General features: G+C 43.9%; 1 protein-coding gene across 5 annotated transcripts in view; it reads left to right on the top strand.

Moving 5' to 3' along the window:
• Positions 1 to 11,328, top strand: part of SCAPER (S-phase cyclin A associated protein in the ER) — a 198,242-nt gene extending 186,914 nt beyond the window's left edge. For all 5 annotated transcript variants that reach the window (XM_035112175.2, XM_035112172.2, XM_035112171.2 and 2 more), the window contains 3 exons: positions 5,323 to 5,514; positions 9,223 to 9,274; positions 10,461 to 11,328. In XM_035112175.2, the coding sequence (XP_034968066.2) occupies positions 5,323 to 5,514; positions 9,223 to 9,274; positions 10,461 to 10,564 (348 nt within the window). In that variant the 3' untranslated portion in view covers positions 10,565 to 11,328. The remainder of the gene's footprint in view (positions 1 to 5,322; positions 5,515 to 9,222; positions 9,275 to 10,460) is intronic.
• The last annotated feature ends 12,216 nt before the right edge of the window (positions 11,329 to 23,544 follow it).

Genomic DNA, 23,544 nt, shown 5'->3' with positions numbered 1-23,544 from the left:
CCCCGATGAATTTGAGTTTGACACCCCTGCTCTAGACAATGCATTGTGTATGCTTTTCATTTTATTTTCCTGTAAAATGTGCATTTTTGTCAGCATATTTTGAACCAAAATGGTATTGCAATATTCAAAGAAATATGTAATCCAATTGACAGCTGTATTCTGGCTTCACATAGAAGTCTGGGACTGGTGAATTAAGTTTTTTCATTCAGGGGTGGACCTTGGTAATATGCAACCCTATGTGAGGCCAACTTTTGACACCCTTCCCCCAGTCCTTGCTGTGCTAAATTAACCTGGGATTTGGGAAGGAGGTGTGAGACTCTGGCAGTGTGCTAGATCCCTCCTACCTCCTTTCCAAACCCTGGTAAACACTTGCCTGGCTTTGGAAATGAGACCAGAGAGGTTTGGGGTTGTCAAGAGGCTGTCAGAGCTGCCATGCCTTCTTCCCAAAACCGGGCAAGCACTTTAAGAAGGCACCCTCCTCAGCTGCGTGCCCAGTGCTGCTACAGTGCTTGTGCTGCCCTAAATCCGCCTCTGGTTAATTCTAAGAATTCCTCTTCCATCCCTGCTTACATGCTTCCAGTCTAAGGACAAGAAGCAATAGGAATGGGGAAGGGAAGGGACACGGATGAAGGGCAAAGATAATTCCAGGAAGTTCTGGGAAGCAAGATAAGGCTTAAATACCATTGTGGGAGCCCATTGGCTGTCATGGGAGAGCATTCCTATGCTACGGTAGGGAGCAGCCAAAGAGAAATGGCAGAAGTGGAAAATGGAAACAGAGATGCAGTGCTTTGAACATAAATTCATGGCAGAGGAACAAAGAAAACCATAGAATACATGAAGGGAAGAGGAGGTTGATTCTAAATTCTATGATTTAGAATATTACTGTAGGTACTGGAACTGCAAGCCATATGGGGCCATGTAATCTAGTGGAGTGGGGTGGATGCATGTGCAATAATTGTTTAAGAACAGGGTCAAATGTGATCCCGGAAAACAAAGAAGAGGAGGCATTGCTAACTCTGGGGCAACTACTGCAAAGTGTGTCTACAAGCTATTCTTTTAACCCTGTCATTCTCAAAGGACTGCATAAATATACTTGAACCAGTGCCATGAAAAGAATATAACTTGCAGTTATGCAGAAACATCCATCATGACCCATTGGCACTGATTTTGTAGTATATCTGAATCTCCAGTTTGGCTGCTCCCTTTACTCTGATGCAGGCCTCTGAATGATGCCATCCCTCTGGTACCATCAGTATCCAAGATGCCCCAGTGAGAGCTTTAGGTCATGGCTGCAGCGTTGATTTATAATTTTAAAGACACTCCCTGACACAGGACACTACTCAACCCTTTCTTAGGAAATGATAATTTGTTGGCATGCCCTTAGATCCCATGGGCTTGTAAGAACAAAGTTTGAAACTATGATACTAACTGCTGCGTCAGTTTCCGGATTCAGGTTGTGCATGTTACACCAGTTCTCACTTTGTATTTATATTTACAGGTCCCCACCCCACCCCCACAAAGGCAAAATATTTTAAAAGTTGAATCTTCATTTTCAACTTTAAGTAGTTTCTGGTGTAAAGTGCTCGAATTGCTAACACAAACTAGCATGGTCCTTGTTCAATAATGATAAGCAAATTCATTAAGCATCCACAATTCTTGAAAAGTGAGAGGAATCAGTCAGAGTAATTCAGCTTTCTTGGGCCCCTGTGGCCCTCCCTAAAGTACCCGTTGCAACATAGGCATTTGCCCCTACCATGAGGAAGTGATTGAACTTTGCTTTTTTCTCATTGGGTATAACTCAGCCATGCTTTAAATATCACCACTGAAACCAGTGGGTTTAACTTCTAGTAAGAAAAGGCAAACATTAATACTTCACAGTAAGTGGATGCAAAGGATTCCAGAACCCCCATGAACTGGTTGGCAAGTGGCTACTGAGCTAAGTTCAAGATGCTGGGTTTGGAGTGCAAAGCCCTATGCAGCTGGGGACCAGGATGCCTGGCAGATGGTGTTCTGCAGGTGAGGTCCGTTCACACAATGTAGGAATTGGACCTTTAGCACCATGCCACCTGCCCTTCGGAATCCCCTTCAGGCACCATCTCTGTTTTCTTTTTGGCAACTACAGAATAGCTTCCTCTTGCAACAAGCCTTTTAAGTTGATCTCTTTCCCAGTCTGTGTCTTTATTGGAATTGTTTTTTAAGATATAGTGATTGTTCTATCGCTTGTTTGCTGCCCTGGGCTCCTTTGGGAGGAAGAGTGGGATATAAGTATAATAAACAAATTCCCTATCACTTGACTTCCTATCACAGTATCTATCTTTTGCTTCCTGACACCACATTGCTTCCTGACACCACATTACAAAAAAATACAGATAAATAATTCATAATGGCTGGTGAAATAATAAGAAGTGCATTTAGGGGTGAAGGGGGATGTATCTCAGATTTTCTTCTCTCATATGCTCCCTCTTTTCCAGAAACAATCTTGATTCTATCTATCTATCTTATCTATCATATCATCATCATCTGTTCCCTGGTAAATCACCATTCCCTTGCTATTGTGAGTTTTTTTTTTAACTATGTGGAGCTGCCTTTTTAATGTTTTAATATTGGAGTGAGTTGCTATTGCTGCTGTTCTTCAGGCTTCCCTCTCCAGGGTCTTTCAGAGTCAAATCTCTGAAGGCAGATTTGGCCGAACCCCCTCATCTGTTAGAGCTACACATTAGAGAGTTGGGGGCCAGCCACACCCTTATCCACTGGTGACAGCTTCAGCAGCCCCATGCCAGGAGGAGATCGTGAATCTCCATGCAGAGGAGAGCTGCATGTGGACATCCTCTTTCACGGTTCCCAAACATGCGGCCAGGGGAAGGCCTGTCTTGGCAGGTGCGTTGGCAGCAAGGGCTGGGATCACGTGCCCACACAACCCGTTGAGACATGCTTGAAGTGGATGAGAGTGCTCATCTGAAAACAAACACACACCCGAAAGAGAGGTGCATTTAAAAAGCTTGCAGCAGCCAGGAAAAAAGCCTCCAGTGGTGTATATTAGTGTGGTTCTTCTTCCGAAAACAGAGGTGTTAACACACACATGTCCTTATTTTCATCTTGAAAGGTATACTTTGCTTGGTCTTTTTAGTTTCATCTGAGTCCCTACAGTAGAAAGTGAGAATTTGGACCATAATGTGAACTGTAACTCAAGGTACTGTTGAGTCCAAGGCAAGGTGTTTTGGATCAAATGCTACTTTCCCCCCACTCTGGCATGGAATGAGGAAGAGTCGCTGTTTCCATTGCTTTGTTAAGAAGGTTATTGTCCCATTGCATGCTTTGAGCTTTAACAGTTTTAGTAGCCATGTTGGTGCAATAAAACACAAGACCAACAAAAACCAACGCCTTCTTAAACATTAGCTCCAAGTAACGATACTGTCACATTAACCCAGGCTTAAATATGAGACAGAGGGGAAGGTAAAAACATGTTTTCAGGTTGTCTGTGAGCTTGTTTTAGGGAAATGTTACAAATCAAGCCTAGGGTTCAGTAGGTAATGTAATGGAGTTCAGGATTCATAAAAGGAGAAATTTGGGGCATTGTGACGGACTTTTTGTGCTCATCACTTACAGTTGCTGCAGTGTTGTGAATCAGGATGCCTTTTTTAACCATGGGAGTAGTTATTTTCTCCCCTAAAACTACACATTTATAAGGAAATGAAAAATCAAATCCAAAACAATGATTTAAAATACAAAATGGAATGTGCAACATTTGTCAAAATATTGTTTCAAGATAACACTTTTAGTATTTTAATAAGACTTCTGCTTCAATGGGGGTCCCTTCAGGATGTCAGAAGAGTGATGCCTTAAATGCGGTGTGCATGCTCACATATTTGGCTGTCTTTAAAATTCCATTTGGATTTAGGAGAATTAAGGGGTTCCTATCTGTGTTCACTGAAGGGTTTTCAATTTCATTCTGCCTATTGAACTAAAAAATGTGAACTATTACTTTGTTGATCTTGTTCTTGACCTGAACTGCATTACGAACTGAGAATGTGTTCTTAGTGAATTGTTAAAAGTTCTTTGAAAACTTGTAAATCCCCGTAATTTATGTTCCTCTGGTCTCCACCTCTTCTTTTTCCCCTTCTGTTTTTAATTTGAGTACTGTTCTGTCCAAGTGTGCATACCTGTAAAATGCTGGTTTTTCAAAGTACAATTTATGGTTGCAGCCATAGGGTTTTACAGCAGTCCTAAAATTATAATAGATTCCTCTGATGCCAAAAAGCCAAATTTGGGTCAAGCAGCTCTTTTATATTATTATAAAATAATATATAATAAAAATATTGTTATTATTATTATTATTATTATTGTCATCATCATCAACATATCAAGTTTCCCTTGTCTAGCTCTGATGTTGACGATTCTTGCTAAGACATTATGGAAGAAACTAGTAACTTAAGAATTTCTCTGGAAGATGCCATTAGCAGCATCACTCTGTGGCTCAAGATGTGTCCTGTTATAAACCCTACTCACATGACAGCAGTTCCATTTATCTAAACTATTCCCCTTTTAAAGTCTATGGCACTGATAGAAACTCAGATAAAAGAGCAAATGGGAGGATCTTTCTGACTGTGCGTAAGAGTCCCACTGCAGTACAGCATACAGTCTCCTTCCCTTTTTGGTTCTGTGTCGCTCGCAGGCTCCTCTCATCTCCCCCCCCTCCCACACACATCTGGAGAGGCATTTTATAGTAGCAGCTCCCATTTTCTGACCATCTTTGAATCCTGTCTCCTGCCCTCCAATAGCTTGCTTTGCCTGCTGCAGGTATTCATCATCTCTTTGCAATATTTCTGTCTTGTTTATGACACCTTGAGTGAAAAAGTGTAAGGTTTTCATCATTGCTTTAGCATGTCATGTATTGCCTAAAATTAGTTTCTCGGTTATTGTTGTGTTATTATGGTATAAGGGAGATAAGTTAGGGTGCAGCAAGAGGGAGAAATAAAAGAACACCATGGGAAACGGGGTGGGAAGTTGACAAAACAAAATAAAAAAATTATTATGTATTGGAGTGTATATGTGAACTTTATGAAAATTTAATAAAATATAATTGGGGGAAAGATAAAATTAGTTTCTCCTGTGCAGTTACTGTACATGAAAAGAAATTGTGAGGACGACATTTTGAGCTGAAAGTTTTTTGTTTTGTTTTTAATCAAAATGTTCAGCTTGGTTTTCTCTCTGTTAACATTTTTCTATCACCCTTGTGCCTTATTTTGCTATAGCTTCCTCCTTCCAGCTGATCTGGGAAATCTGCCCCTGTTCCTCTAACATTGTGCCGTCTCCATTTTCCAGGTGGTTGTGCAGTCGGGCCGCCATCCCACTGTTCTCCAAAAGCTCTGCCAGCTGCCTTTCCAGTACTTCAGCGATCCTCGCCTAATCAAAGTGCTCTTTCCAACGCTAATAGCTGCTTGTTACAATAACCCCCAGAACAAGATGATCCTGGAGCAGGAGATGAGCTGCGTGTTGCTCGCCACATTCATCCAGGTACGTGGTTTGGTTGTGTGTCTTTGCTTAGCCATTTCTGTGCCTATGAAATAAATATGCATTAACTTACAATAAAACCAGGGTTTCTTTTCTTCTCTCTCCAAAATGAAAGATCTAATGTGTCCAAGAGTTTCTCCCCATAAGGAGCAAACATATGCAGAGTATTTTGGACTCATGTTAATATAAGGTTCCATTTTTATTTAAAATTAGCAGGACTAGTGAAATGTTGAGGAACTTATAGTTAATAATGGATGGGCAAGTTGTTGCAGCCTGCAATCCTATAAGTGTACATTTTTATATAATAAGACTCAAATGTAAAGATAAATGGAAGTACATATATACATAGAGAAACAATGCTTTTTATCACAGATTTTGACTATTGATAGGGTTGGCAACAGTTTATACCGACTATGCTAAATATTCAGAGTTTTTAAAATCTAATTTATGAAAGCAGCCATTTCTGCTTACTTGCACTGTGCATGTTTACGATATCATTCTGCATCCTGTAATTTTATTTTAAAATCAGGTGCTACATACTTACAGTATATTATAGAATTACTATTTTTTTCTAATTTCTGAATGTGCCATGTTTTAGAATTGTTGGAATTAATAGCTGTGGAGTGTTTTTTCCTTCATAGCTGATAGCATATCTCTGCCATTGAGCAAGCCCTCTGCTCATGCCGCTTCTCTCCACCTCAGTGGTGCTTGCAAGGAAGCTGAACTTTAGGGGTTGTGCCTGGACAACTGCAGCCAAATGAAGAAAATTAAGCTTGTTTGTTAATTGATCCAAACAGGCTAAATGCCTGAAGGCTAAATGCATCGTCAGCTTTTAGGTAGCTTCATAGTTTTACTGCTCGAGATATTAGGGCTATAGAAAATTGTAGTATATGCATACATAACTGAAACATTTTAGCTCCTGAAACCTTTTTTTAATGCATAAAACAGCAACAGCTTGCAAAATGGGTTTTTTTAAATGCTTCTGATAGTACTGTTCAGAAGCAGATGCTGCAAGAAGAAAACCCCACCTAGGAGTGCTGGTCCTTATGTGGCCACATAAGGAGTTCTTTGCTTTCCCAAATAAGCAGCTGGCAGTCAACTATTTGATTTGGAAAGTAGATCACGAATAAAATCAAGCTTAATTTTACTGAGCGTTTATTTAGGTACTTCAGCATTTTGATTTCTGGTCTGCCTGAACATATCCAGCTCAGCAGCCTGAATATATGTTTGTTTCTCCCAGACTTTGGGAGAATGGTTTAGCCATCGGAAACAAAACTCTAATATAGTAATATTAAACAAACAAACAAACAGGCTGTAGAAAATGCAAAAAAAACCTCCCCCACCCCAGATATTGTGAATGAAAAACAGGCATGCATTTGTTCTTAAATTTCAACTTGCTATCATGGGGAGACACAATCTGTGCGCCTTCCTGAGGCAAATATCCTATTTATTTCAGCAGGGAGAGTCCTCCCTCTGTGGGGGAATGTGAGATAGCTGACCCCAGGATTGGAAAATAAATGTTTACCATATGGAAGAAATGGGGGAGGAAAAAATGGTCTGGTTGCATGCATCTGGGGCTGTACAGTATAAACCTGCAGTAAAATACTGAAAACGTATAAATGTCTTATTATTAGTAAAACCTCACCCTCACAACCTTGCTGCTGTATGGCGTCTTTCCTCTCATTGTCTGTGACAACAGCCGTTTTTTCCTTATTGTTTCTAAAACTACTTATATTAAAATAGAAGATTGTATTATTTTAGCAAGAATGTTTGAATTCAGCTTTCACCTGCTGCCTAGGGAATCATTGTCTCTTAGTTACACTTCATAAGGTACATAATCTAAGCATTAAAAGCCCAGAATTGTGGTTCTCCTGTTGACTCCTGAGAACATGAGGTAAAGATGCCTTCACAGGACTGAAATAGGGCAAAAGCACAGTGTGCCATAATTATACCATCCCATCTCAAGGAAGCACTCTTTGTGTCAGAAGTTACTGCCCTGAGCTAATTTGTTGGGTTGGATTCCATTTAAGAATCTATTCCCATAGAATATCTCAAAGCGATTTCACAGTAAGAACATCAACCATTTTTTAAAAATCCACGCGCACAAACAGTGAAAACACAATAATATATTTAAATATTTGTGTCATGTAGAGAAATGATTCATTTTTAGTCCATAATAGCCTTAACCCAGCAGTTCAATCTTTAAACCCCTCAGGACAGTAAGCACTGCCATTTGTTCTCAATTGTTGTATAAGACACTCTTATCGTTTTTGTTGCTGTTTATTTGTTTACAGGTTTATAAATGAATTCACAACCAAAAGCTACCAAAGTAGTGTACAAAAAAAGTACAAAATATTACAGACACATTAAACTAAAAGCACTATTAGCATATCTACAGTTGTACAATTAATATTTCCTAATATGACTGGGTCACACTACAGGTAAAGCCTTGTTATAAGTCTTCAGTATCCACCTAAATATCAAGACAGTAGGAGCTCATCTAATTTAAGTTGGTAACTAATTCCAGATGACTTAGAGCTGCAACCCTTCGGCACCTGGTTTTAGTGCATGCCAGACCCGACCACTGGGGCTTGTGGTATGACCAGCAGTGCCCCATATGAGGAGAATGGTTATGAGCCAGGAAAGTGACCTGGTATCAGTTGTTGTTGCTGCTGCTGCTGCTGTTGTAACTGATATTAATTGATCAGAAACTCTGGAGAATGGCTGCCAGTCAGTGTTGGCCACCCTGCACTAGGTGGACCAGTGGTCTGACTGCGTATACAGCAGCAACATGCTGTATACTGTTACCACTGCAAACATTTTAAAGCAGTTTGTTGTTGATTATCTCTTTCCAAGCTGTTGTTTCCTGCAGCACCACTGAGACCTTTTCAGTCACTCCACAAATACATAGACTCATAGAATGATAAGGTCCTCTAGTCCAACCCCCTGCAATGCAGGAATCTCAGTGGAAGCATCCCTGGCAGATAGCCATCCAACCTCTGCTTAAAAACCTCCACCTCCCAAGGGAGACAGTTCCAGTTGTTTTCGTAAATTGTGTTGAGAAACAGAGCTGAGAAGTCTTACAGTAGAACTTCTCTTTGTGATTCAGGCCTGCTGCATTGTACACCAGCCAGGAAAATCACATTTGTATGGTGTACCTTGGTAATAGCCAATGTTTGTCATACCTACTGAAATCAGTGGACTTAGAAGAAGAAGAGAAGAAGAGTTTGGATTTGATATCCCACTTTATCAAAGGAATCTCAAAGTGGCTAACATTCTCCTTTCCCTTCCTCCCCCACAACAAACACTCTGTGAGGTGGGTGGGGCTGAGAGACTTCAGAGAAGTGTAACTAGCCCAAGGTCACCCAGCAGCTGCATGTGGAGGAGCGGGGACGCGAACCCGGTTCACCAGATTACGAGTCCACCGCTCTTAACCACTATACCACATTGGCTCTCTTAGTTGAATGTCCTCCAGCGTGATGACTTTGCATCCTACCTTCAGTGCTGGAGGCTGCACTCCTCTGATCCTCAGCTGCTGGGAACCACAAGTGGGGAGAGAGAGCACTGTTACACTCAGGTCTTGCTTGCAGGCTTCCCTTGGACATTGACTTGGCCCCTGTGAGGACATCACTCTTTTTAAAAATTGCGTGAGAGGGTGGTGTTTGATCTCCCATCTGTGGTACTGAACATTGTTGGGTTTTGTTTCTGTAGGATTCCACACAAAGTTCAAGCCAGACAGATAACCAGTCTTCCCAACAAAGGGGTAAGTATAATATGGCCCATTTAGAATTACATAGCAATTGTGCCTTGTAGCTTTTAGGAGGCAAACAGACCAAAGTGTTGATTGCATCCTGCTCATCATGGATCATGTAGCCTCTGCCCTTGAGGGAAAGTCATTGCCTTCTGAAAGAACCTGGGAGAACTCTTCATAAAGGGATTGTCAGCCAAATAAAACATAGCAACACTGTGTAGCCAGAGAGTTACCAGGTGGTATTTGAATGTTTGATTTGAATGGCATTGTGTGGGAAATGACTAGCCCACAGCAGAAGGGATAAAGAGTTGTGGGCTGCCTTGAAGACTAACAGATTTGTTACTGGCATAATCTTTCATGGACTTAACAGAATTTCTTCCAGTGGGCTTGGCCCACCAATAGTCAAGATGCTGCAGATTCCCAACTCGTAGCATCGCTGATCATTGGCTGTGTTGTCTGAGTCTTAGGGCAGTCCATAACATCTAGAGGGCACAATGTTGGCTACCTACCCCTCAGCCAGCCTATGATGCTTATGCTGTAATTTTCAAAGCAGCTGTGGGGAAACCTGTGACTCCAGCTCTCATCAGCCAGCATGGCTGAGGTGTCATAGTCATAGTCTTGCAACAAGCAGAAGTCATTGCACCAATTTATTCTTGCTTTGCAAGGGGTTGGACTAGATGACCCTTGGGGTACCTTCCAACTCTACAGTTCTGTGATTCAATGGGACAACTTCATTGGATGCAATCCATAATTTATTTTTTAGGAGCTTTCTTCCTTCCCATTGATTTTTGTACCACCCACAAGGATGATGCATCTGTTTGTCAAATTTTTAGATATTATGTCTCTCCTATGTGCAAAATCTATGCATGCAGGCCAAAAGAATGCAATCGGTTTCCTTAATAAAATCTGGTAACTGACTACAGGACTGTGGACTTATTTGAATGTAACCCACACCTGCAAGGGCATCGGAGGTGGGCCAGGTGCACCTCTATTCTCTTCGATTTCTTCTTCTGAAACATTGACCTGTTCTCCAACATATAATGGGGATGAAAATTTAATTTCCTGACAGAGAGAAAAACAGTCATGCCCAGTCATTTTACTATCCAGAAACAAAATAAACACAAGCATTTTTACCCTCCTGTTTTTTCATTTTATAACAGAATAGTTATGATGATGTTCTTTGTTCTTTGCTTGACAGAAAAGATCTTCAGTTCTCAAGATTACCTTGAGCTCTCTAACCGGTTCCCTCGCCAGACGTGGGAAGAGGCACGACAGTTCTTCTTGAAGAAAGAAAAAAAATAAGCGGTGTGCGTGTGTTTAAACTTTGAAAGCATCTTACCTTTTCCCGTTTTTAAGTAATTTGTTCTCTTTAAGAAGGTTTTTGTTAAAGATCCTTTTATACTAAAAATGCGTATACTGTAGATAGTTATATATAAAAATATAATTTGCACTATTTCAGTCAGAAGAACTGTACACACTTTAAAATCCTGTTAATGGGTGTTTTGAAAATAAGGTGATTCCCCCCCCCTTAATATGTGCCACATCAAGGATCCTTGTACCATGTACTCTGTGGTGTAGCATGTCTGTAAAGCTGCTGATATTTGTGTCTAAATATTGGTGATGGGCACAATGGATCAAGAAATCCCATTGCACTGAATGGGGACTGTGCTAGAGAGTTCTAACACTCTCCTGCTCCCGTTCATTTCTGTGGGCTTTTGTGCCAGGAAAATTTCCCAGTGGAATATACCCATGGTTGCGTTCTGTATAACTTGTAATAAAATAATTTATTCTGTTTCATTGTCTGTTTTGTATAACTTTTTATACAATGCTCCTGGTATATTCAGTTACTTAGAAAGCACAAAATCCTAAATTTAGATAAATAAGCTATGGAAATTTAACCCAAATGCTTGGCAAAGCTATTTAAGACTCCTGGGCTTTGTTTCCAGATTACTTTGCATTTTGTGGGAACGTTGCAGAAGAATGTGTACAGTCACAGCAGTTGTTCTGAATTGTCTGTATGTGGCAAGAGTTTTCACTAAACTTATTAAAAGCAATATCACAACTGTTGAGGTCGTTGTTGTTGTTCTCGTTATCTACCTTGCAGGAAACTCAGCATTAGAAATATGACCGTCGAATATGACCATCGTAGGACTATAGAGAGCTGCCGTATACTGAGTCTGACTCTGGTCCATCTAGCTCCATATTATCTACACAGACTGGCAGCAGCTCTACAGATTTTCAGACAGGAGTCACTCCCAACCCGACCTGGAGACGTCAGGGGTTGAACCTGGAACCTTCTGCATGCAAAGCAGATGCTCTTTCCCTTTCTTCAAGCATGCCTGGCCCCTGAGTAAAATGTTAACTTCTACTGTATAGCCTGCTCGGCCATGAAGCTCACTGGATGACCTTGAGCCTGTCACCACATCTTGGCCTAATCTTCCCCACAGGGTTGTTGTGAGGATAAAATGGGAGCAGGGAGGGAATTGTGTGCCTCCTGAGTTCCTTGAAGAAGGGTGGGTTGGAAAAGAAACAACCACGTCAGCAAGCACAAAACAGCAGCTGACCAGAGAGTCCTTATTTCTGACCCTCTCTCCCACTTCCACAATCACCATCCTCCCTTCCATTGTATTTGTTGAATGAATTGATAGCCCTCCTCCCTGATATAAGTATTTCCAAGGATTAAAACATCTCAGTTATGCAACCCGCTAGCACTTCCTTCCATTTTCACATATGTTTTAGACTGGTTGGGGAAAGGGCCCATCTCGCACTATTTTTTAAAGGCAAGAATATCACCCTTTAACCTTAAGAGAAGGTTAAGGGGTGATATGATAGCCATGTTCAAATATATAAAAGGATGTCACATAGAGGAGGGAGAAAGGTTGTTTTCTGCTGCTCCAGAGAAGCGGACACGGAGCAATGGATTCAAACTACAAGAAAGAAGATTCCACCTAAACATTAGAAAGAACTTCTTGACAGTAAGAGCTGTTCGGCAGTGGAATTTGCTAATAAGGAGTGTGGTGGAGTCTCCTTCTTTGGAGGTCTTTAAGCAGAGGCTTGACAGCCATATGTCAAGATTGCTTTGATGGTGTTTCCTGCTCCGCAGGGGGTTGGACTGGATGGCCCTTGTGGTCTCATCCAACTCTATGATTCTATGAATGTTCTCACAGGAAATCACAGCTGTCAGAACATTGTCTATCAATGTAGGGGGCAAGAACCAGAGTGCATCTTTCCAAAATAGCACTGCAGGAAGCAGCAGTATCACAGAGGTAAATTCTGAAGTGAAGGTGCTAGCTGCCACAGAGAGCCCCCCCCCCCATGCAGCCACGTTGATGCATTGCATATCTGCAGGCAGGCAGAGATATCAAAGAGATATGTGCATTGATTAAGAGATATGTGCAGTGCATTGATTAAGAGAGTGATCCTATGCTATAGTTTCCTGGGGAGAAGCTCCATTGAATTTGGTGGCACATCTAAATTGTAAAATGTAGTCAACTTTTTAAAAATGAGTTTGGACCCTCTGAAATGCAACGTTTGGTTTTTAATTAGAAATACAAACTACCTTGCAAAGAAGTGTTAAACTCCTGAACACCATGCCCTGTGGTCTTTTTTGACAAGCCTGTCCCCACCCACCTGTCAGTCACCTGACGTCACAAGGCCAGGTGAATCAACATTAGAAAAATATTTGTGGGCATGACTCTTTGGGACTTAGAGTGAGGGCCATCCCAGCAAGACTTGCTGCAAGCAAGTTATTACAGCAAACACTGCAGTGCTCAGCCAGTAACAACGGGGCTTGCTATTGCTACACACACACACACACACACACACACACACACACACACACACACACACACCAGCAGACAGCAAGCTTTGCTTGCCAAGAAACCATCTGGAGTGCACTTTCAAGCTCCTGGTTTTTCTTTTGCAGCCAGGTCTTACTTGCTCCACACCTGATGTCACTTTTGTCAGCTGTAAGGCTGTGGGTGTGGTTTGAGGAAAACTTTATGGGCCAAACTGGGACCTGCGCAAGACCTAGTTGGGTTCATAGACCAGAAGTTTCCTGGCTCTGTGCTGGTCTGAAATTTAAAAAACTCATCAAAGAAAAGGAAAGTAGTATTCAGCCTTTGCTTTATTATTTTCATTCTCTTTCTATGCTAATCTAGCATAAATTTGAAAGCCTCGTTCAGTTGCAGAGCAAGGAAGGTCTGTCAATTATATTTACTCATGTGCTCTAGCAAATTGTCATCATTCTTCGTCTCAAGTCTCTGCTTTGCTTTTAATACTGTTGCCCTTCCATCCCAAGATGTCTTATTTAATGCCTATAAATTTCAGCTTGGGCTCTGACTATCAGGAAACGACTTCAGAAAGCCACAATGAGCAACAAAATGGAGTTAAGTGTCCTGGCTGAATCAAGAATCCATGATATAGTTTCCTGCAAGAATATACCAAAAAGGAAGGGACTGGAGGGGGCCTATGTGTTAGTACTGACAAGTGGGATTCCGACAATTCCTTTCGGCTCCTTGACAGAGATGCTGGCAGGTGTTCCTTAATCCTGTACCAGGAAAAGAGAGCTCATTAAGCCCATCTAATTGCTCACAGCACTATGAGGTTGGGCTCGGTTTTGAAAAAGGGCAGAGCTGTGCAAAGAAGTTTCCTTCCACCATGTGGCTTGTTTAAAAGGGGATGACCCAGATAACAGCAAGAATTCTCTGCTGGTGGCATTTTCCTGCAAGATGTGGCCTGAGACGAACTGTTGAAATACTTCTGATCAGGATAGGTTTGCTAAAAAAAAACCATAAGACGGCTGCCTCCCGATAAACCACGCCAGGATTGCAATTTTTCCTCAAGTCTCATTGCTTGATAGAATCATGAGGGGGACATAGGCATAGCCAGGATCTTTGTTAGGGGGGCAGAACCTCAGTTTGCTATGTATTTCAATTGATTTCACGGAGCAGCTGCCCCTCCCTGCCCACCTTGGAAGAAGAGGGTGCACCCTTTGCCAGCCTAATGCCCCTCCAGATGTTTGGGACTATAACCCCCCTCACAGGCATGCTGACAGGTTGATGGGAGTTGCTATGAAGCATCTGGAAAGCCCCAGGTTGGGAAATGCTAGCATGACAATAACCCATTCATAGGTGTGTTTATCTGGAATTAAGCCCCGCTGAGCCCAATGGTGTAATGGTGTAAACACCTTAGTAAGTGGATTCAGGATTAGTAGTTTATAGAACAATCTTAAGCACGTTTACTCAGTCCATCCCCCTGGGGCTCAAGGGGGCTCCCATCTTTGTGTGCAATAAAGCTTGAAGTCAGAATCTTTCCACACAGGTCCGTGGAGCTCCACAGCCAGCCCTACCATTAGACAAAATGAGTTTGCTTCTGAAATTGTATGTTTGTGTATGTGTGTTTATTAAAAGATTTTCCATAAGGAACAAAAGTACATTCAGTGTCACTGTTTTCAAATTGTAGAATCCTTCACTTAGGTCAGTTATAGTCAGTTTGAGACATTTTTGTTGAGGGGGAAAGAGAAGTGGGGAGAGAGGGGAGAAAATAAAGAGAAAAAATGGTGGAAGGGGGCAAGGTAAGTAAACTTTCATTCTTTACATGGTTATATGAGTGGCTTTTTTGTCAGCGTCACATGGATAGGTGTCATATCTTTGTTGGGAGAGCAAGAGGTCAGAGGGACTAAGACATGGTTGCTTGCAGTTGATTGGCTGCAGTGTGTTTTGAAGTTGCTGGCTTCAGTTAGCCATATTTATTTGTATGTTGTCTGGGGGGGGATTGGTCATTGTCTTGTTGGCCTGTGTGTGTGATAAAAGGGAAGCCCCACGGGGTGAAGGCATTCTCTTTCGCTTGTCCCTGTGGTTTCGTTGGCTAGTTTTTCTAGTATGGCGATTTCCCATACTGTTTGGTACCAGTGGTCCATGGACACCCCCAATAGGTCTCTCCAGTTATGACACTCCGAGCTGCTGTAAGTGACTTGTGAGTTATTTGTCATGTGAGTGTGTGCGTTATTGTCTCAGAAGATATTTAGTGGGACCAATTCTGGCGTTTCTATTACCTGTTTTATTATTTTGCAGATTTATTTATTATAAGACAGATATCCAAAAGCACTGAATTTTAGGGCAATCCCACCACATTGTGGAGGTATGTGCCCATGGCGGTACAGCCTCTCTAGCACCTAGGTGAGGTTCCTGGGTTCATCATTGCTAGCTTACATGGTGTTAGGTACAATCTGTAGATAAGTTTCAAAGTGAGTTCCCACCTGTTGGCTGAGAGGGCTTTAAAGGGTGGTTTAGTCCACAGATTCAACCATTGGGTTGAGTTTATTTTGTATCCTATGTCGTGTTCCCATTGGTCTTTGTTTGTGGTATTGGAGCCTGTAGTGTCTTGGAGCTATGTTTTTTATATTGCTGTGTCACTCTGTTGCCAGCAGTTTTTCAAAGTTAGTCAATGGCCTAGTATCTGCTGCCTTTGTTTCTGGGTGGTTTAAGAAGGCATGTGGTTGGTGACGGGTCAGCCAGAATATTTGGGTGTCTCCTAGTTCGTTCGGTGTTTTTGTATGGGGTTGCCATTTTTGTAGAAGTCTGTAAGGTGGTGTAGGCCTTTGGCTTGCCATATCCTCATTTGAAAGCTATGTGGAACCGAGGGTGGTAAACCTGGGGACAATGTTCCTACTTTTTCTTTCCATGCTTTAAGCATGGTCTGTGTGAACCTGTTGTGTGTCATGGGGTTTTACTTTGTTTTTGGAGAAACGGATACACTGAGGTGGGGGTGTTTCCAATTATACCTATCTCCATTGTTTCATTTTGTCTTGTAAGATGTATGAGATTATTTGGTGCACTTGGTTGGTGTTGTAGTCTAGTTCTATAATGGGAATTCCCTGTCTTTTTCTTTTGAGGAGGGAAGGTGGCTTTTTGTATAAGAAGAGAAATGAGTGTAGTTTTTTCTGCCACTTAGGGAGTTGAGTGGATCCAAAGTGGGAGGGTTCGGAATAAGTAGGTTAATTTTGGGAGGGTTATTATTTTGATCATGGCTAGTTTGAGAAAGTGACACTGCTTCTACTCCATCTCCTCAGTTCTTTGTTGATTTCCCACCAGAAAGGGGTATAGTTTTGAAGGTATAGCTTGTTGGACAGTGTTCTCGAAGCTACGAACATGAGTTTGACCAAACTGCGGGAGGCAGTGGAAGACAGGAGTGCCTGGCATGCTATGGTCCATGGGGTCATGAAGAGTCGGACACGACTAAACTACTAAACAACAACAACAACAACAACAACAACAACAACAAAGCTTGTTGAGGTTTCTGGTAATTTGTACCCTTATGTATCTTAATTTGGCTCAGCAAAGTTTTATCTTTGTGATGTCAGTAATATTTTTCTGATTTTAATTTGGGGGGAGGGGTGTTGAAGCACATAGACTCTGGTTTTGCAAAGTTCACCTATAGGCCTGCACCACTGCAAAAATGTTGAGTTGTTAGGTTAAGGTGGTTAAAAGAGATAAAAATTAAAAAATAATTTAAAATAATAAATGTTAAGCTTGGCCAGCGATCAGGATGCCAAATTCAGAGCTCTGGTGCCTGGATCCCTAAGCGAGGAAGAGGAATCGGGAGGGGGGGGGGAGACATCTCCTGTTTTGCCTGCCCTCCATGTGTGCTCCAAGGCTGGGCCTGGTAGCAAGAGGCTTCCCTCAAAACTGATGAGAATGGACAAACTTGGTGGCAGTTTCATGTGTGCCAGGAGACCTGCAAGGCTTGAGGGCCAATGCAAGGGTAGTGTCCTCGCGGAAGGCTTCCCTCCCTTGCGTGTGTCTCTGAAATTGCATTCTACCTTGGTACAGTAGGTATGTTGTGAATCAAAAGCGCGCGCCATTTCAGAGCTCAAGGAGAGTCCCAAGGCCCAGAGAGAAACTCCTTTTGACAACCTCGGCCTGACGTTCCCTTTATAAATGTTCTCCTCGCAGGGAAGGGAAGGGAGGGATCCTGTCCTGGCCGGACGCTTTGAAATGCCACCAGGAGATTGACTGACGAATTGGATCTCTATGCTATGTCGCTGCTCTTTCCAAGGAATCCCCAAGCGGTTGACAAACAATGCCACGAGCACAGCGAGACACGGAGAAGCCACGGGGCGCAGCGCTTCTTCCCGGGAGACGCAGCCGCCGAGTCACAGGGGCCTCCCCGCCCCCCCCCCCCGCCCCCCCTCCGGCCGCAGGATCGCTTTGCAGGTGATGCCAGGCGCAGATAAGGAGCCGCCGGCCCCTCCGCCGTCTAGACAGGAGCCTTAATAAGCGCCGCCAGATTGATCGCGGCCTCCGAACGCCCCGGGGACGCGCAGCCCCAAGCGCGCCGCGCCTCCCCGACGTGGGCGCTGCTGCAAGCCGGGCCACGGAGGGCAGCCGGCCGCTGCGGAGGCGGGCACGAGCCCCCAGGCGCGCCCACCTGGCGCCCTCTTGCAGAAGCGGCTTCGCGCCAGGCACTGGCCGGCAGCGTCTCTTGGCTGGCTCTGCCTGCAAATGCCCAAACGCATCTCCAAAGGTGCCGGCAAACAAGAGCGCACGCCCCCGTCTCCTGATGTTTGCTTTTAGACTCTTTGGCTTTTAACTTGTTCTTAACTTCTTTTGGTTTCATGGGTTCATACTGTTGCAATTGTGATGATAAATTTGTATGATATAGTGGTATAGAACTATTTTTTATATAAATAACATAGAAATAAAAGGCTGGTTGCTGCTTTGCTGAGGCTCTTCCCAGATAATGGCTCCTTCTCAGGTGACAATGGAGCATCAGTGAGGCTGTCTGATGGAAAGCAAGAGCCCTGGAGGTTCAAGAACAATCTAGCTCTGTGTGGCATACACTGGCTGGCAACAGTTCTCCAGGTTTCTGATGGGAGTCTTGCCCAGAGAGGCCAGGGATTGAACCTGGGACATTCTGCATGCAAAGCAGATGTTCTGCCCTTGAACTGGTCCCTCACAGCCTCAGGATGCTTCCTATGTGTGTGTGTTTTAAAGAGATCATGAGGCTTATGACAAGTCAGTCAACTGGTTCAGCCAGCTCTATAGACACCACAGAAAGCAGCCGTTCTCTCTGTGGCTTCAGAGGGGGCTCTTTCCTAGACCTGCCTTGTGATCCCAGGTATCGAACCTGGGGCAGGCAATTCCCAAAGCCACTAGACTACTGGGCTTCACAAAATCCAATTCAGATCCCAGTCCTCGTGCTTCTGAATAAAGGGTTCTGTATTAAGCAGAAACCTCAGAAGAGCCTGGCTGCTGGGTCAAGGCAACAACCCATCTAGTCCAGCACTTGTTCTCACAGTGGCCAGTCAGGTGCCTCCATGAGAAGCCTGCAAGAAGGACCTGAGTGTAACCTCATCCTCCCTGCTTGTGATTCCCAGCAACAGGTGTTCATCATGCCAAGTCCGGGCCAAGTCCAGCTATCTCACTGGCAGTGGCTCTCCAAGAAGTCAAGGTGCCAGGGATTGAAGCATGTGCTCTACCACTGAGTGACAACTTTTCACTGCCATCAGATGACCAATCCATGCAGAATAGCTCTTCCATAGATGCTGTTTCTCAAGAAGGGAGGCTGTGGCCATAGCCAGGATTTTTGTGGGGTGAGGGCAGGACTTTTGTTGGGGCAGGACCAATGTGATTGGTCAATTAGTTAAAGTATTTCTTTTCTTTTCTTTTTACTTGATCTAGGGGGCAGCTGCCCCCCCCCTTGGGCTAAGCTCATGGTCTGAGGTTCTGAGGCAAGTAGTCATGACAAGAGACAAAGTTCTAGGCCTTTAGTGACAAGGCCTAGAAAGCAAGCAGATCACCAGGTGTAGATGGCATCCATCTGAAAATTCCTAAACAGTTGGTCATCTAATAGATCTAGCTCCTAAGAAGAGCTTCCATACCCAAGACCTGGAAAGTGGCCAGTGTGACATCAATTTTAAAAAGGGGTCCAGGAAGGTTCCAGGAAATTACAGGCTAGATAGCTTAATGTCTGTTCTAGGAATACTAGTGGAAAGCAGGATTAGAGACAGAATTACCAAGCACATGCCGTAGAAGAACAAGTATTGCTGAAGAAGGACCAACCTGGCTTCCATAAGAATGAGTCCTTTTCGAACTTTTTAGCGTTCTTTGAGTGTGTCAATAAGCCTGTTGCTAGGTAAGATCCAGCCCACATTCTGTGCTTAGGCTTTGAAACATCCCCCACCATTAGGGGAGAGGAGAAATAAATGCACAGATCTGAGAAGTGGGTTCCTCCAAGGATCAAGAATGGGAACTGGAACTGTGCTTTTTAAGTCAGGGGTGAGCAATGAGGGGGCCAAGTGTCCCAAGGACACCACATTTTTCAAGGTAAGAACAAGGAGGGATTGCAGGGAGGGAATGGGCATTATGATAGGAAATGTAATACAACATAAGGAAGTGCAGAGTGATGCACATTCACATCTATGCCTTCTGGGGGCTAAGGCTGTTGGGGGAAACCCCCCCCCCAAAAAAAAATCTTAGAGTTAATGAAAATGTCAGCCTAGGCCAGCTGCTTTTAGGTTTTTTAACCAGTATTGTTGCTTCTTGCCTTCTAATGATCCATCCCTGGTGAGATGCTGGTACCATTATTTCTGACCCTTTTTCTGGGATTTATCAGACTAGTTTTATGCCAACTTCTTTGAGCTATTGCATTTTACTTCAGCTGGCCTTGCCAAGTGAGCCAGCAGTATGATATTATTGCTGTTATTGGTGGGAGTATCCTTCATCTTGCAGAACAAGTTGAGTATCTTTCTCCCCAACTTCCTCCCCCAGCCACTTTTTGACATTTAACATCTGTAGGAAGGGAGTCTTGTCCTACTTCACTGTGCAATAGTGTGTCTGCACTGCTCTTATGTATTTGAAAACTCTCTTCCAGGAATTGAATTTGAATAAATATGTTATGCTGTCTTTGTGAGTTAACAGAGGGGGTTAAGTTATCCCTGCAGGTTGCTGGACAAAGAAAATTGAAGAGGGGAGAGGAATAATATAGATTCCATGTTTGAGAGCAATGAAACACTGGAAAATGTAGACTCCGGGGAATCAGACGCCAGGAGGGACGTTTTAATCTTTGCTCCCTGCTTGGCAACACTGCAGACTTAAATTCCTTAATTAATTACTTCCTCTCCTGGAACAATTTGTACTCAATCCCTAGACAGCTATTTGTTGTGTTTCTTAGTAATAAGCAATGAAAATGTAAAAAAATTCTGCAGATTTGTCTTTAACAATTAAAGGCAATTGTTAGCTGCTGCTGCTGCTGCTGCTGCTGCTGCTGCTGCTGCTGCTACTGCTGCATAATTTGAATAGTTGGATGGTGGCTATTGAGACTTTTCTTTTCCTAAAGAGCAAAGAAAATCCAACAGACAAGTTTTCTACTAATTGAGTTGTGAAATTGGCTAGACAGATGGGGTAGGGAGAGGATTTCTCCTGGCCAAGCATTTGCAGGTGAAACTCATGGGATGCACAGCCTGATCTTATACAAGTTTACTCAGAGCTAAGGCCGCAGTCCTGTTGTCCCCTTAGCAGCCACTTTTTCTTTTCTTCTTATTCACTATTGTGCAGCCAACACTTTTTTAAAAAGGATTGTTGTTGTTTTGTTGTTTAGTCATTTAGTCGTGTCCGACTCTTCGTGACCCCATGGACCAGAGCACCATAGCTGTCACCCCTCCCTTTTTTTGCAGGAAACTCCCTTGTTCCAAGCCACAGCTGTCAACCTTCCCTTTTTTTGCTGGAAATTCCCTTATTCCAGCGCCGTTTCCCACTGCTATTCTGGATTGTTAGATATACTGTAGACTGTCCCCGGGACAGGTGAGGCTGCTGCTGATCCCTTATTTTCAAATTGGAAAGTTGACAGCTATGCAGAGCACGCCAGGCACTCCTGTCTTCCGCTGCCTCCCGCAGTTTGGTCAGACTCATGTTCGTAGCTTCGAGAACACTGTCCAACCATCTCGTCCTCTGTCGTCCCCTTTTCCTAGTGCCCTTCATCTTTCCCAACATCAGGATCTTTTCCAAGGAGTCTTCTCTTCTCATGAGGTGGCCAGAGTATTCAAACCTCAGCTTCAGGATCTGTCCTTCCAGTGAGCGCTCAGGGCTGATTTCCTTCAGAATGGATAGGTTTGATCTTCTTGCAGTCCATGGGACTCTCAAGAGTCTCCTCCAGCACCATAATTCAAAAGCATCAATTCTTTGGCGATCAGCCTTCTTTATGGTCCAGCTCTCAATTCCATACATCACTACTGGGAAAACCATAGCTTTAACTATACAGACCTTTGTAGGCAAGGTGATGTCTCTGCTCTTTAAGATGCTGTCTAGGTTTGTCATTGCTTTTCTCCCAAGAAGCAGGTGTCTTTTAATTTCGTGACTGCTGTCACCATCTGCAGTGATCATGGAACCCAAGAAAGTAAAATCTCTCACTGCCTCCATTTCTTCCCCTTCTATTTGCCAGGAGGTGATGGGATCAGTGGCCATGATCTTAGTTTTTAACAACAACAACAACAACAACAACAAATAATAATTTAATGCCAAAGGGAGGGGGGAAAGTGCAATTGGTTTAAATGACTCTGAGACTGGTTTGACTTTGGCATATTTCTTGCATGTGTGAAAAATAAACCATATTTTGTTTCTAAATGTTTGGAGAATCACACTGATGGCTCAGCTGGTTCCAGGTTTGCTGTAACGCAGGAGGTCAGGTCTCTGCTAATGCACTCAATATGACCAACAGTATTTTTCTCCATTGTAGGACAGAGGAGGCTTTAGCACTAGGCGGTATGTATACAAAGAAATACAATAACAATGAATAATAATATGCACCAGAAGGGTTGCAACCCCTCCAATAAAGACTACATAGCAAGAAAAGAAATAATTGCATTTCAAATAATGGTCATTGAACAGTGTCCTCATCAGCATCCCAAAAGAAGTAGACATGCTGCAACTAAGGGATGGTGTCTTCCTCCACCCCCCTCATCTAGGTGCCAGGTAGGAGCTAAGCTGGAAGCCGGCTGGAAGCTAGAGACATGGAGACCAGCCTGCTCTGCGCTGGAGCCAAAGCTGTAACTCACGGAGAAGCAAGATCTTTTGGAGTGGTGATGCAGTGAGTCCCTCCATCCCACACTGAGGGTGCATATATGTGTAAATAAAGACCACAGCCTCCGCTGACCTTCATTCCAAGGAAACCAAACCCTGGCTAAGTGCCTAGAACCCCAGAATCTTTCACTGCTCAGAGACAGAGGAAACATCCAAAGAGCAGCTGGAAATGGACACAAAAGCCAACCAGTAAGTGCATATACGTCTATTCAGAAAGTGCCACTGAAATCCTGAGCGGGTAGACTCAGCTTGTGCAGAAGCCAGCCCTGGAAAAGACAGGTTCTGAGCACATCACATTGCTAAAAATTGGCACTAGGCTTTCTCAGAGGCATTTCAAAGCACGAAACAATTTGTGAACACTGCTGAGTAATTCAGGGCTGGGGACCCTTTTTCAATCCAAGCACCACACAGGGCCGGCACGTCCATTAAGGCGAACTAGGCAGTTGCCTAGGGCGCCAAAATGGAGGGGGTGCTGGCACGACGGGGAGCGCTGCTGGCTTCGCAGGACTCGCTCTGCCACACGGCCGCTGTGCCCCAATGCCACCTACCTGCGTCCAGGACGGGCAGCAGCGGTGGCGCAGCCCAGGCGTGCCCGGAGCGCCAAGGGCAGCAGCGTGTGGAGGACATGTGGGGCAAGAGCAGCCGCTTCCCGTGCATGTGCCAGAGCCGGGCCTTTGGCTCCAGGCGCCGTCGCCGTGCTCTACTTCTCGGGCAGGCGGGAGCAGCTGCTGTTTCACCCGGGGGTCTGTGGCTGAAGCCCGAGAGCGGCCAGAGGAACCCAGCCGTCAGCGTCGCAGGTAAGCGGGAGGGGCGCTGGGAAGGGGGTGAAGGCTGGGCCAGGCCTGCAGGGAGGAGGCAGATGCCCGGGGGGGCCAGAAAGTGATCTTGCCTAGGGCGCAAAAAACCCTAGCACCAGCCCTGGTGCCACATTCCCTTCTAGAAAGCTTCCAGGCACCACATGTCAGCAACACAAGGGGCCAGAGGCAAACATGCATGGAGCAAGGAATTTAAAATTTACCTTTGCACAGAGGGTTGATTCCTGCACACATCCCTCTCCATTACCCGTTTCACCCAAACAAGAGGCATGATCAAGGACACAGTCCAGCCAGACAAAAACGTACAAGGAAGGGCAAAGGAGGTTCAGAAGGGAGTGTGGCTGGGGAGCAAGAAAGTCCTGAGGGCTACAGAGAAAGCCTAGGTGGG

The sequence above is a fragment of the Zootoca vivipara genome, chromosome 9 (assembly GCF_963506605.1).
Source record: "Zootoca vivipara chromosome 9, rZooViv1.1, whole genome shotgun sequence".
Taxonomy (NCBI): domain Eukaryota; kingdom Metazoa; phylum Chordata; class Lepidosauria; order Squamata; family Lacertidae; genus Zootoca; species Zootoca vivipara.
Note: the sequence above shows the minus strand (reverse complement) of the source record. Positions and strands in the feature narration are given on the sequence as shown.